The following is a 14,633-nucleotide window of genomic DNA, read 5'->3' on the forward strand; positions in this document are numbered from 1 at the left end:
TGACGGTTGCACAGTTCTTTGACAAGATCTGAGTTGAACTGACGGCCTTGGTCAGTGTGCAAACTTTGAGGCACACCATGGTGGCTAATATAATCTTCAAACAAACATTTAGCCACAGTGGTTGCCCGTTGATCAGGAAGTGCATACAAGTTGAGGTACTTAGTAAAATAGTCCATTACAACAAATACATACCGATTACCACGGCGTGTGAGTGGCAGTTCCGTCAGGTCTGCTGCAATTTTCTCAAAAGGCCTGGATGTGACTATGTTTTGCATAGGGGCCTGTTGGTGTGGTGTCTGTGGTCGCCGTGCTTCACAGGCTGTGCATTCAAGACACCACTGAGTTATGTCACGTGTCATGTGAGGCCAAAAGCATCTGATCTGTGCCCCTTGTAATGTTTTTTGTGAACTGAAGTGTCCCGAGAGTGAATGTCCATGTAAAGTTTGAAACACTTCCTTCTGCAAGTTACTAGGAACTACAATCTGTAAAACAGGGTCACCTGGTGGAGGTCTGACTTTGCGACACAAAAGACCATCAACAAGGGTGAGTTTAGGAAACTCTCTCCAGTACTGTCTCATTTCAGGTGAGGTTGCTTTAATGTTTGAGAATGGTGGCCTATGGTCAGTCAACACCCAGCTCCTGACTATTTGCAACTCAGGATCAGCTTTTTGAGCTTGGAGGATATACTGCCTGTCAATATTCAGGAGTGAACTGTCCACCGTTACAGCTGCAGTATCTGGTGAAGCAGACTGCACGAGTGATATTAAATCCATAGCAGTCGAAGCAGTGGGTAAAGTCTCTGAGCAGGGTGCCAGCTCAGTGGCTGGAGTGCACATGGATGACTCTATTGGGTCTGTTTGAGTGTGAATGGAAACACACCTCACCTGATTGGCTGTAACCATAGGGGTGGTGCCTTCAGCTGTGAAGGGACGACGGGACATAGAGTCAGCATTGGCGTGTTTTGTACCTTGTCTACAACTAGCAGGTGCCAGGTCACTCTTCCTGAGTAGGGGCAGGACATCATCACCCAGATAGCACAGTCCTCTCCCCATATCCAGAATCACACAGTGAGGCTTGAGAAAGTCAAAACCTAATATAAAGCCTTGACTGACATTTCTGATGACTTGCACTTCATGTTGCAGAGTTTGAGACCCTAGTTTAAAGGTGATGTCTATCATACCCAATGTATCCAAAGTTTGGCCAGTCACTGCTTGTGACATGATAAACTTCTTTTTAATGGGTCTTTTTGCTAGGGAAGGAAGTGACATTTTGGTTTCCTCACTGATGAACGAAATAGTGGAACCGGTATCTAGCATGATGTGCGTATTAGTGCCCTCAACAATTCCACTTACATAGGAGGTGAAGTCTTTACTTACAGTGGCTTCAATGTTCACACTTTCAGTCAGGGGGATTGTCATATCTGTAGTACCACTAGGGGTTGGTGGTGTACTGATGCAGTCTGTTATTTCAGTGAGGCAGATGTCTGGGGCTTCCAGAGAAGTAGCTGATGAACACCCCGCATCATCAGCTAACGGCCGTTTCCCTGTGGAAATCTGCCATGATCTTTGTAACCACTCTTAGTGGGATACTGACTGTCCCAGTCCTTTGGTTGTCGTGTTTGGCCTTGGTCCCCATACTCTTGGACTGAAACATGCTTGGCATAGGGACTCGGGCTTCGGCGGTGAGAGTCATAGTAGGGTCTACTGGGAGAGGGTTGCCTCCCTCTCTTTTCCTCATAAGGGCTAAAGGCATGGTCTGAGTAGTGAGTATCTCTGTAAGGTTGTCGGTACCTGTCAGGCTCCCTACGGGTGTGATCTTGATGGTGGCGAGTCCTCTGAGGAGAATAGTGTTCTGGGGAATGATTGGAACGTGAGTATCTGGAGGGGGAATGTCTGTAGCCTGAGCTCCATCTATTTGCATCCCTATCTGGGCTTCTCCCATAAGGTGAGGGAGATCTTTGAGGACGCACATGCATGTGCCTGTCAAGGTGGTGCTCCCTGCTTCGCTCATCCAGCTTCAGTCTCAGTGCATCCATATTCTTACTTAAGTCTTTAACAGTAGCAGTGAGGTTCTGAACTGTTTTCCCGAGTTCAATGTCATTTTCACGTACTGAATTTACTGACAGCATTGTGCCAATATCTCTGATGGTAACATTTGGTGAGGACACTGGCATTACTAATCTAGCTGCTTGGCGAGCCCGTTCAGCTTGGGAGGCGACTTGAAAAGCCTCAGTGAAAGTTTTCACCCCTCTTTCATGACATTTGACTTGAAGTTCCTGATCCAGACCAGCAATGAAGCGAGACATTTTCATATACTCGGAAGCATTGTGCTCAAAATCTGGGAAAGCTTCTTTGACAAGCCTTCATACGTCTGCAGCATAAACTTCCATTGCTTCATTAGGTAGTCTATGCCGGGCATTAGGGAATGTCTGAAATGATGCAATTACATCCTTTTGGCCAAAAGCTGTCTGCAAGTGCTTCTTTGCTTCAGTATAAAGAGTCCTGAGTTTCCCGGGGCAGATTATCCCATACAATGAACAGTTCTGGTGGTAGTCTAGTGGGTAACTCAGCTGCTAATACTGTATTCATGTCCACACCACTGTCCTTGTAACGGGCCTCTTGAATTACCTCATAGCGGCGAGCCCATAGTTGAAAAGACTCACGGCCATCGTTGTGAAATGGTGGCGGTAAGGGAATGCCCCTGGGCGCTCCCTGTGTTCTGCTAGATGGCGGCACACCTGGCGCTGAGGCCCCCCTCGCGCTTGTGCTGGCTCGCTGCTCACCGGTGGAAAATGCTTCCTCGTCAGACATGATGAGTTTCCTTCGTCTCTTTAATTATTTTTTTCTTTAGCCCTCGGACGGAGTTAGATGACCGAAACACGGTTTCTAAACTCACTTGAGCTAACAAAACAAAAAAAACGGACTTGGTAACGACTAGCTGACTAACTGTACTGAAAGCTAAGCTAAGCTAGCGGTTAGCGTAGCTATCGTTAGCCTATAGCTTTAGGGACTCAAAAAGTTGAGCAGAATCCCAAAGGACTATATTCCACAGAAGGAAATCCCACCGCTGCCACCAGTGTAAGCGACGTGGGTGTGAGTGAGGGAATAAATCAGTCCAATACGTTCTGGGTTCTCCTCATAACTTTAGTCACCTTCAACAAACACAGCTCAGTCCAGTCATCACACACTTCTCATTCTCTTTCTCCCCTTCTCTCCCCTCAAAACTCTACCCACTGTCTGAACAGCGCCGCCAAGCGGCTGACACTACAATATCACCCAAACACTGCATCACTAAACATATGCAAACAGGCAATGTTCAACAAAACACAGTAAACTGATGTTTAACCTTACGTTTACACAACTTTTGCCCATAAGACACAACTTCACTCTTACATTTGTATAAATCTGCTGTATTACATGCCATCAGGAATTTAGAAACTACTGGGATATAAATTCAATCAAATTCATGTTTGTTATACAATAAACAAATAAGGAGTTCATAGAAAAGTGTCAATAATTATTCAAATGAAATGTCTCTGTAATCCTTTAGAGCAAGAAATAGTCACAAAAACAGAGAAAAGCATAAGGCACTGTGGAATAAAAATGGATTCTATCATAATCATTAAAAGTAGTACAGAAAACAATGTAGATATGCCAATATGATTATTTATTGTAGAATCAAATAATCATCATTTTTTATAATTTTTGTGTTCATTCTCCCTGTTGGTCACACTGCCCTAAAAGAGAAAAAGAATAACATTAAATATGTGAAAATACAATCAACATTTAATAGAAATATCTGGTAAAGCGTCTGGCGGTTTGACTAATTTGAATAATTGACATTATTGACTGATCGATTGACCGAACACAGAATTACAGATGAGCGAAACTTACAAGAAATCCTTTCATTCTGTAGATTTTGGCGAAAGGCGATTCCTCAACACAACCCAAAACACTGCAAGGTGTGTCCACATGTGGAAACCCCTCAACTACCTGAAGGGGGGGGAAACATAACCATGAATATGTAGAGAATAAAATGCTGAAGATGAAGTGTGAGGAGCCATGCTTACATTGTCCAGTGTGTCTGAAAGGCTGTCCAGTTCCCTTTTCCCTCCTGGGCTCAGTCCATATGACCAGTGCTGACAGCAGACCTGTGGCACCACTGAGCCCAGAAGCAGCAACCACAGTGCCAGGGTTTGCATAGCCATTCTGAGGAGGGAAAAAGCTTTATATTACACATATAAGCAGGTCAGTAATCTTCTTATTTTTCCTAATCTAACCCCAAATACTGTCATAGTCCTCAATTTTAGATTACACATGCCCAGATTTATGCATCACATCAGTGAAGTTTTTACCTTCTGTGCATAAGGCAAGCTGCTTCTCTGATTTGTTCTTGGCTGCTGTCCTTTGTGGAAGCCGATGCTGCTGCTGCTGAGCATTTTCCAAGGTTTATATGCTGCTTCCTTTCGTGTCAAAAGCCCAACACTTCACTGCAGGGGGTCACAAAGTGGGATTAAGCAACATTTACTGGTAACCCGCAGAGCTATTAAAAAGATTACAGTGTGTGATTTTTGTCCTTCCACAAAAAGAACAAGTGTTCATCATCAGACCAGCTTTGTGTATGGCCGTGAAGTACCTCCAGTCGTTTTCCAATACTTGCTGATAAACCAAAGATTCACAAATTAATGACAGAGAAAAAGACGAGGTGATAAAGACTTACTCTTCTTCATAGCAGTTTATTTATAACAGTCATTTATGGAAATATATTTCCACGGTCGAGTGCAATAATCATACTCAGGGAGAACTACACCGCCCCCTGTCTCAAACAAAAAAAAAAACAACCTCTGCCCCATATTGCATTCAGAGAGATGTATTAAAATAAATAACCATAGCTCTTTGTGATTTTCACACTCATGGTGAAATACACAACATGATTGCCTTCATCATTCATTCTCACAGGCTGGGTACCTACGATTGAACTGAGTGAATAGTATTGCATCGGAGCAGCTTTGCGCTACAGCTAAAGAAACTTCACCAGTCAAAGGCGAGGATAGCTCTTCACACATGCAAACAGACAATGTCCAGTAAGAACTGAAGTGAGATTGTTCCTTAACAAAACATCTGCCCAATCTATTAATAGTGATTTTTTCTTTTTTTTTGGAAGCACTGGATTTGATTTACATAAGATAACAAGCATTAAACATTTTTGGTGAAAAGATATAACATGTTACAAATCAAATATATACTTGTGCAAATACGTTCAAAAGCATGATTAAGTGATATACGTCATGTAAATGGAACATGTTTTCAGGCAAGTCCACAACATGTGAACACGGCCTTCTGTTAAAGCACACCAAGTTGGATTATTTTCTCACAATGGGATATGAGGAGTAATGAATGTCGTACATAAACATTACAATAAGTAGTGACCACAGTCAAACGCATGCAACTGTGGATCTCTCACACACCGGATTACAAAAAAAACAAAACAAAAGAGGTAGATTCACAGAGCGCAAAACGAGGGAGAGCTTTTTAAGAACACAATATTCAAAAGTAGGAAAAGAGAAACCTCACAGCTGTAAATCATGTATTGCATACCCAAGCTGTGTTTGAAAACTAGCCTGTCGCATAGTTTTATGGTGCATTAACAGCATGTCTGGCCTTTGAGACTGTGCTGTTGTATGGCTTTGGCTTGCATTGCTTCCTTTATAGTGTGTTGTATCCAGCAAAAGTAAGTTACATACTTAAAGAGGAACGTACAGCGTGACAGTTATTGGTAAATGACCCCTTCAGTTTCTGCTACAGCAGCATTCAGTGAAGCTCAGTACTCTGAACTTTACTGCAAAAGTCTGGTTTTTGACTCCCATTAACATGTCAAGTAATATGAAATGAATATAAGTTATGCAAAAACATTAAATGAGTATAGTTGTTGGATCGCATCCAGACACATCTACATACACTAGGAACATTATTTTGTTTTGGTGATATATGTAGCTGAACATTTTAAAACATCCTACCATACAAACATACATGGACAACCCTGGATAAATTCTAGTGCAAGATATTTAAAGCTAATGTAACATAGGTGGAATGCCAGGGATGTGCATACAACTACCTGTGCTGTACACAGGTATAGAGAGATTGATAGTAGGGGAATATACTGTAAGAGGAACTGAGTAATAAAGAAGCCATCTGTGTCCAGACCGGACTTGTAGGCGTGTAACCGAGTTATCTGACACTCTGGGACATGTGCAGCGGGGTCAGCATCTCTTCAAAAATGGCTCCTTTCACGTTGGATCCTCTCAGGTTTGCTTCTTGTAGATCACAGCCAGACAGGTCGCAGTTCTGCAAAGACGCAGCAGGGACAAAACAGTAAGACAGGAAGATTACATGAACTGGTGAAAAGCTTGTAATGTAAGTGGAAAACTGTAATGTATTATGAATGTCGTACAAAAGCCTGTTGAAAAATGTTCACACACTTGCTGGCAATTTCATACAAGTGTCATGGTGAAGTCCTGTTGCCTTATGGAAGCTTTCAGTTGCTTGTGTAAAGCTTGACATTAAGGGTTAAAATGTCAATGTCATTTTATCAAAGAAAGAATAAATGTCATTTGATTCATAACAAACAGTTAACATTTAGTTCAAAAAGTTTTTTCTTCAAGAAAAAATGGTTTGGCAGAAAATTAAAGGAATAGTTCAACATTTTGGGGAATACACTTTATCACAGACAACTTAAGGCACAAAAGCAATTGAATTCCAATACAAATATAAATATCAACTTCATTGTACTCATTAATTGGTTATTTACCTATTCAACTCTATGCAAGGGCTGGAAACAGAGAATGTTTGGTATTATTTCTTGAAAAATTACTATAACAATTGATTTATCATCAAAATACTTGCAGATGAATTTTCTTTCAGTGGTGTAGTGGATTCATCTTAAAAACATCTGTAGGACAATTATTCAGATCTGCTTTGTTGCCCCATGATAAACACTAACTGTCATCTGCGTCAACATGTCTGTTTAAATGAACATTTTTAGAGATAATCCCTTCCGATAGCCTTGACTTAAATGTAAAGGATAGAAGATGATGGAGAAGAGAGGTGGATGGGAGAAGGAGGAAGAAGGAAGAGAATTTTTTTTGAATTTTTAAAACACCTTTATTTATCTAGTCATCAGATCAACAAGCATTAAAAAACAACACCAGATTCAGCCCAGCATGCGTCCAAAGCAGAGCTCCTCCTCATCAATGGAGCACAGAATATTTTTATAACACCACACAGAGACAAAACAGTCCAGATCATTCATCAACCTGTAATAGTTGTGATCAATTTTCAGTCTGCTTGTTATCATTCTGATCAGTATGGTGATAACATCAAAGTCCAAAGAACCATTTATCTTGTTCTTTCTGCTGATATAAATGGCCATCTTAGCTTGGCCCAACAGAAAGTTGAACAACTGGCACTTATCACGAGTCCTCCTCGAGAGGTAAAGGAAAGGGAGGAAAATTACAGATACAGTTGAAAGAAGGTAAAGGAAAGAAAGGATGACAGGAAGACAGAAGAGAGGTGGATGGGAGAGGGAGGAAGATGGAGGAGAGGAAAAGTTGATGAGAGACAGAGAGATGAAGAAATGAAGGAAAATTAAGGACAGGAAAGGAGATCAATAAACAGAAAAACAGTAAAGACAGAAGATTAAGGAGGGGAAGGATGGACGGGTAAAACAAGAAAGATGAAATAGAAGAGGAATGTAGAATAAAAGGATAGGAGTTGGAGTTGGAGATGGAGGGTGGAGAGGTGAAAGAAAACATGAAAGTGAGGAAGAGTAGACAAGTTAGGGAGTGAGATGAGATGGAGAGAGTGAGTTGGTGAAGAAATGAGTGAAAGACCAAAGAGATGGATAGGAAGGGTTGAGGGGAGAAGAAGGAAGATGAAAGACAGGAAATATAGAAATGGTGTGTTTGAGAAATAGAGAAAGGAATATGAAGAAGGAAAAGGAAGAAAATGAATAAGAGTACAGGGGGAAATGTGAAGGATAGAAGATGATGGAGAAGAGAGGTGGATGGGAGAAGGAGGAAGAAGGAAGAGAGGAAAAGTTGATGAGAGACAGGGAGATGAAGAAATGAAGGAAAAGGGACAGGAAGGTGGAGATGTAAATAAAAAAGAAGGGTGGATGTTAAATGAAAGAAGATTATAAAAAATCCCTTCCATTCATGAAGAATTGAAAGGATGAAGAGGTAAAGGAACAAAAGATGTAAGGAAAGGAAGGAAAATGGACAGGAAGGATGGTAGGGTAAGGAAGAGAAAAATAGAGAAGGTGGAGAGGTAAAAGAAAAAAAGGAAAAAGAAAGGAGAGGGTGGGTGGATGGATGGCAAAGGAAGAAGAAAGGAAAATCAAGTGAAGGAGGATGGGAGAGAGCCCTACCTCCCATCCATGAAGGAAAAATGATGGAGATGAAGATGGAAAGGAAAAGTAGTGGAAGAAGAGATGATGGATAGAAAGGTACAGAGGAAGGAAGTGGAAGGAACATTTAAGAGAAAGAAAGAAAAAGACAGTAAGAGTAGAGGTGTAAAGGAGAGAGGGTGAGAGAAAAACTAAGTTTAAAGATAAAACGGTGGAAGATGATAGAATATAAAGGAAAGGAAAAGTGGATGGGTGAAACAGAGGGATTAAGGAGAGAAAGAATAGAGAGGAAGATGAAGGAGCAGGATAGGTAGAGGGTGGAAAGGTATATGAAACAAGATTATGGGAAGCGCGGAGATGTACAAGATAGGAAATAAAAGAAAGGGTGAAGACGAAAAGGAAGGAATGTGGAGGATGAAAGGAGAATGAAAGGAAAAGTAAGAAGAATGAAGGAGAGAAAGAGTGGAGGTGTTAAGGGTGGAGGATGAAGGATAGAAAAAGTGGAGGAAAATGAAGGAAGACAGGGTGGATGGTTCAAGAATCAAGAAAAAAAATAGTGTAAAGGTAGGAGATAAAGGACAGGAGGAATGGAAAATAAAGAATGAGTTGGAGGAGATGGAGGGTGGAGAGGTGAAAAAGAAAACATGAATGAGAGGAAGAGTGGAGATGTTAAGGGTGGAGGATGAAGGAGAGAAATTGGAGAAGGAGATGAAAAATGGAAAGGGTTGAAAATCGAAGAATGAGAGATGAAGGATAGAAAAAGTGGAGGAAAATGAAGGAAGATGATGAAGAGAAAGGGTGGATGTTAAAGAATAACGTAAAAGTAAAGTTAGGAGATGAAGGAGGGGAAGGGTGGATGAGTAAAACCAGAGAGATGAAGGACAGGAGGAATGGAAAACAAAGAAGAGTTGGAGGAGATGGAGGGTGGAGAGGTGAAAGAGAAAACATTAATGAGAGGAAGAGTAGATGAATTAAGGAGCGAGATGGAGAGTGAATAGGTAAAGAAATGAGAGAAAGGCCAGAAAGATACAGGAAGAATAATGAAGGACAGGAAGGGTTGAGGGGAGAAGAAGGAAGATGAAAGACAGGAACATAAAGAATGAACTAAAGAGAAGATGATGGAGAAGAGAGGTGGATGGGAGAGGGAGATGAAGAAATTAAGGAAAATTAAGGACAGGAAGGGTGGGAGAGCAAGGAAGAGGAAAAACAGAGGGTGGGGAGGTAAAAAAAAGGGAAGAAAAGAAAGGAGAAGCTGGGTGGATGGACGCCAGAGGAAGGAAGAAAGAAAGGAAAGTCAAGTGAGGAAGGATGGGAGAGAGCCCTAGCTCCCCATGCATGAAGGAAAAAATGATAGAGATGACAATGGAAAGGCCAGAGAGATACAGGAAGAATGATGAAGGACAGGAAGGGTTCAGGGGAGAAGAAGGAAGATGAAAGACAGGAACATAAAGAATGAATTAAAGAGATGGTGTTGAGAAATAGAGAAAGGAATATGAAGAAGAAGGAAAAGGGAGGGAAATGAACGAGAGGAAAGAGGGAAATGTAAAGGATAGAAGATGATTGAGAAGAGAGGTGGATGAGAGAGGGAGGAAGAAGCAGGACAGGAAAAGTTGATGAGAGACAGGGAGATGAAGAAATGAAGGGAAATTAAGGACAGGAAAGTAGATCAATAAACAGAAAAACAGTAAAGACAGAAGATTAAAGAGGGGGAGGATGGACGGGTAAGAGGCTGGGTGGAAGAAAGGAAGATGAAGGAGTAGGATAGGTAAGAGAAAAGAGTGGAAGGTTGAAGAGGAAAAGGAAACAATGTGGAGGATGGAAGGAGTATGAAAGGGAAAGTAAGAAGAATGAAGGACAGGAAGAGAGGAGATGTTAAGGGTGGAAGATGAAGGAGAGAAAGATGGAAAGGGTTGAGAATCTAAGGATAAGAGATGAAGGATATGAAGAAACGAGAGAAAGGCCTGAGAGATACAGGAAGAATGATGAAGATAGCAAGGGTTGAGGGGAGAAGGAGGAAGATGAAAGACAGGAACATAAAGAATAAATCAAAGAGATGATGTTGAGAAATAGAGAAAGGAATATGACAAAGGGAAAGGGAGGGAAATAAAGAAGACAGGGAAAGGTAAAGATGATGGAGAAGAGAGGTGGATGGGAGAGGGAGATGAAGAAATTAAGGAAAATTAAGGACAGGAAGGGTGGGAGAGCAAGGAAGAGGAGGTAAAAAAAAGAGGAGAGGAGGTAAAAAAAAAGGGAAGAAAAGAAAGGAGAAGCTGGGTGGATGGACGCCAGAGGAAGGAAGAAAGAAAGGAAAGTCAAGTGAAGAAGGATGGGAGAGAGCCCTAGCTCCCCATACATGAAGGAAAAAATGATAGAGATGAAGATGGAAAGAAAAAGTACTGGAGGAAGAGATGAGGGACAGAAAGGGATAGAGTTAGAGAAAGCAAGATGGAGGGATCATTTAAGGGAAAGAAAGAAAAGGACAGGAAGAGTGAAGGGTGGACTGGAGATGAAGATGGAAAGGGTTGAGAAGCAACAGAGGAGAGAAAAATGAAGGAAGAAGAAAAGGAAGGGTGGATGAAAGTAAAAAAGGTAGATTAAAGAAGTAGAAAGTGAATTAAAGAAAGGGTGGATGGGTAAAATAAAAATGAAGGAGAGGAAGAATGTAGAATAAAAGATGGGAGTTGAAGGAGATGGAGGGCAAAAGAGAAAAGATGAAAGAGGGAGAGTAGATGAGTTAGGGAGTGAGATAAAGGTGGAACGGTGATCGAGGAAGATGAAATATGGAGACTGAACTGGTAAAGACACAAGAGGAAAGGTAGATGTGAAAGACTGAGAAAGATGCAGGAGAGGAAAAGTCAGCAGGAGGAAGAGTGAGAAGGAGAAGAGGAGAGAGAGTGACTGGTTAAAGGAAACAAGATAAATAAGAATGAGAGGGTCCTACATCTCCCATCCATGAGAGAAATGAAGGGTATGGAGGAAAAATAAAGTTGAAAGAGATGAAAGTCAGATGGATAAATGAAGGAAAATAAAAAGGTAAGAAAAGTTTGATAGTAAAAGGTTGGGAAATGAAGGAGATGAAGAGTGGAGATTTAAAGTAAGGAAGATGGAGCAAGAGATCACTGAAGGAATGGAAGGGAGGAGATGCGAAGGACAGCAGATGACAGAGGAAGAGTGGTTAAAAGAAGGTAAAGGAATGAAGGTGGAGAGGTAGATAAAAGATAGGAGAGGGAGGAAGAGGATGGATAAGGAGTTATTAGAAAGGAGAAAGAAGAGAGATGGGAGAAGTGGAAAGATGAAGGAGAGGAGGGTAGATGGAAGATGGAGATGTAGATGTAGAAGGATGGAAAGGTAAAGGAGAGAAGTAATGGGGGAGGAAGAGTTGATTGATAAATGAAAGAAGATGGTGAGAGATGAAGGTACATAAAAGAAGATGAATGATAGAAGGGAGAAGAGGAAGGGTGGAGAGCTAGAAGAGAAAGATCATGGAGAGAAATAAAAACCAAAAGGATGGGTGGATGGTAGAAGGAGGACACAACAGATGGAGAAAAGAACAAAGTTGAAATAGACAGAAGGTGGATTGAGAGAGAAAAATGGAGAGGAAGAGTGGATGAGATGAAATATGAAAAGGGTTGAGAATCTAAGGATAAGAGATGAAGGATAGAACAAGTGGAGAGGAAAATTAAGATGATGAAGAGAAAGGGTGGAAGGGTGGAAAGAAGAAAGATGAAGCTTGGGTGGGAGAGGGAGGAAGATTGGGGGAAGAAATAGTTGACAGGAGAAAGGGAGATGGGAGGAAGGAAGGAAGGAATGAGAATAAGGGACAGAAAGGAGGGATGGTTAAAGAGGTTAGAGAAGGAAAAGAAAAAACAATGGATGGATAGCAGAAGAAGGAAGAAAAAGGAAAGTCAAGTGAAGAAGGATGGGAGAGAACCCTACTTCCCATCCATGAAGGATAGAAAGGATGGAGAGAAGTTGAAAGAAACAAAAGTTGGATAGGAGAGAGAAAAACTAAGTTTAAAGATACAACAGTGGAGGATGATAGAACAAACAGAGGGATTAAGGAGAGAAAGGATAGAGCGGAAGATGGAGGAGCCGGATAGGTAGAGGGTGGAATGGTATAGGAAACAAGATTAAAGATAAGAAGCATGGAGATGTAAAGGATAGAAAATAAAAGAAAGGGTGAAGAGAAAAAGGAAGGAATGTGGAGGATGAAAGGAGTATGAAAGGGAAAGTAAGAAGAATGAAGGACAGGAAGAAAGGAGATGTTAAGGGTGGAGGATGAAGGAGAGAAAGATGGAACGGCTTGAGAATCTAAGAATAAGAGATGAAGGATAGAAAAAGTGGAGGAAAATGAAGGAAGATGAAGAGAAAGGGTGGATGCTTCAAGAATCAAGAAAAGGAATAGTGTAAAGGTAGGAGATGAAGGACAGGAGGAATGGAAAACAAAGAATGAGTTGAAGGAGATGGAGGGTGGAGAGGTGAAAGAGAAAACAAAAGAGAGGAAGAGTAGATGAGTTAGGGAGCAAGGTGTAAAGACTGATAATTACACCTTGAGGTGGACGGGCAGTCCACGCCTTTACTTGAAGAGTTTACCAACTTTTATGTAAACAGTGTCACGGCTCTTGTCAATCAGATGTAATTGTCTTTTTAACGTGCTGACGTGCTACGGTAAGCGTATTGTATCATTTCCGGTTGCCGACTGTGTTTCCTGATAACGTTGTTGCTGCTCTCATCTCAGTTGATTTTCCTATATATATCACATTACTGTGGATTAATATCTGCTGTATATTTAATCTTTCGCTAGTTTTACACAAGCACTCTCAGCGCTTTTCTCTTAGCGACTTTTCTCGCTAATCGCACAAATTGTTCGTCACTTTAGCTCTGCAGCTAGCACTAGCAGCTAACTTAAACTAAGCAGTTAGCGATGGCTTCTCTCTCTCCCTCTCGTTCTCCTGCTCTCTCTTGCTCGGTGTGTCAAATGTTTAGTTATTCCTCTGCCTCCTTTAGTGATAGTGGTAAGTGTAATAAGTGTAGTTTATTTGCAGCACTGGAGGCAAGGCTCAGTGAATTGGAAGCGCGGCTCCGCACCATGGAAAAACAATCAGCTGCTAATATAGTTAGCCAGCCCGTAGTATCCGGTGCGGGCCGACCTAGCGTAGCTCCCACTCCCCCGGTAGCTCCCGAGCAGCCGGGAAGCCAGGGCGGCTGGGTGACTGTCCGAAGGAAGCATAGCCCTAAGCAGAAGCCCACGGTTCACCACCAACCAGTTCATGTTTCTAACAGGTTCTCCCCACTCAGCAACACACCCGCTGAGAAACAAACTCTGATTATTGGCAGCTCCATAGTCAGAAACGTGAAGTTAGCGACACCAGCAGCTATAGTTCAATGTATTCCTGGGGACAGAGCGGGCGACATTGAGTCAAATTTAAAACTGCTGGCTAAGAATAAACGTAAATATGGTACGATTGTCATCCATGTCGGCGGCAACGACTCCCGATTACGCCAATCGGAGATCACCAAAATTAATGTTGAGTCGGTGTGTACATTTGCAAAAACAATGTCGGACTCCGTAATTTTCTCTGGACCGCTGCCTAATCTAACCAGTGATGTCATGTATAGCCGCATGTCACAATTCAACCGCTGGTTGTCGAGGTGGTGTCCAGCAAACGATGTGGGCTTCATAGATAATTGGCAGACTTTCTGGGGAAGACCTGGTCTGATTAGGGGAGACGTCATACATCCCACTTTGGATGGAGCTGCTCTCATATCCAGAAATATGGCCAAGTTTATTAGTAAACCAAAACCATGACAACCCAGGGTTGAGACCAGGAGGCAGAGCTACAGTCCTACACGCTTCTCTGCGCTTCCATTAGAGCAGTTACCCACCCAACCACATAGAGACTGTGTCTGTCCCCCGACCACATAAATCAATTAAATCCAAAGTAAACAAAAGAAGAGTCATTCATGAAAATCTAGTAAAACTTGAAACCACTACTGCAATAGTACAACAAAATAAGATAATTAAATGTGGACTCTTGAACATTAGATCTCTTTCATCTAAAGCTGTTTTAGTAAACGATTTAATTTCAGATCATCATATTGATTTATTTTGTCTCACTGAAACCTGGCTGTGTCATGAAGAATACGTCAGCCTAAATGAATCCACTCCCCCCAGTCATATTAATACTCATATTCCTCGAGACACTGGCCGAGGAGGAGGAGTTGCAGCC

The 14,633-nt window shown here is 41.8% G+C and overlaps 2 protein-coding genes across 2 annotated transcripts; one reads left to right on the forward strand and one right to left on the reverse strand.

Moving 5' to 3' along the window:
• Positions 1-2,970: 2,970 nt before the first annotated feature.
• LOC137193112 (progonadoliberin-1-like) lies at positions 2,971-6,368 on the reverse strand. Its single transcript, XM_067604321.1, has 4 exons — positions 4,355-6,368; positions 4,070-4,208; positions 3,894-3,992; positions 2,971-3,736 (listed from the first exon to the last, which is right to left on the reverse strand). Exons 1-4 carry the CDS (start codon positions 4,363-4,365, stop codon positions 3,689-3,691), a joined length of 297 nt encoding a protein of 98 aa, XP_067460422.1. The 5' UTR covers positions 4,366-6,368; the 3' UTR covers positions 2,971-3,688.
• A 6,911-nt stretch (positions 6,369-13,279) lies between these two features.
• On the forward strand, positions 13,280-14,226 carry LOC137172091 (uncharacterized). The gene has a single exon (XM_067576353.1). The coding sequence runs from the start codon at positions 13,328-13,330 to the stop codon at positions 14,210-14,212; it is 885 nt and encodes a 294-aa protein (XP_067432454.1). The 5' UTR covers positions 13,280-13,327; the 3' UTR covers positions 14,213-14,226.
• The last annotated feature ends 407 nt before the right edge of the window (positions 14,227-14,633 follow it).

Source organism: Thunnus thynnus, chromosome 2 (genome assembly GCF_963924715.1).
Source record: "Thunnus thynnus chromosome 2, fThuThy2.1, whole genome shotgun sequence".
NCBI classification, from domain to species: domain Eukaryota; kingdom Metazoa; phylum Chordata; class Actinopteri; order Scombriformes; family Scombridae; genus Thunnus; species Thunnus thynnus.

Coding starts and splice junctions, on each gene's coding strand:
- LOC137193112 (XM_067604321.1), bottom strand. Junction 3,993..4,069: donor TTTCAGACACACTGGACAAT/GTAAGCATGGCT, acceptor CCCCCCCTTCAG/GTAGTTGAGGGGTTTCCACA. Junction 3,737..3,893: donor ACAGAATGAAAGGATTTCTT/GTAAGTTTCGCT, acceptor TTTCTCTTTTAG/GGCAGTGTGACCAACAGGGA.
- LOC137172091 (XM_067576353.1), top strand. CDS start 13,328: ATGGCTTCTCTCTCTCCCTCTCGTTCTCCTGCTCTCTCTTGCTCGGTG.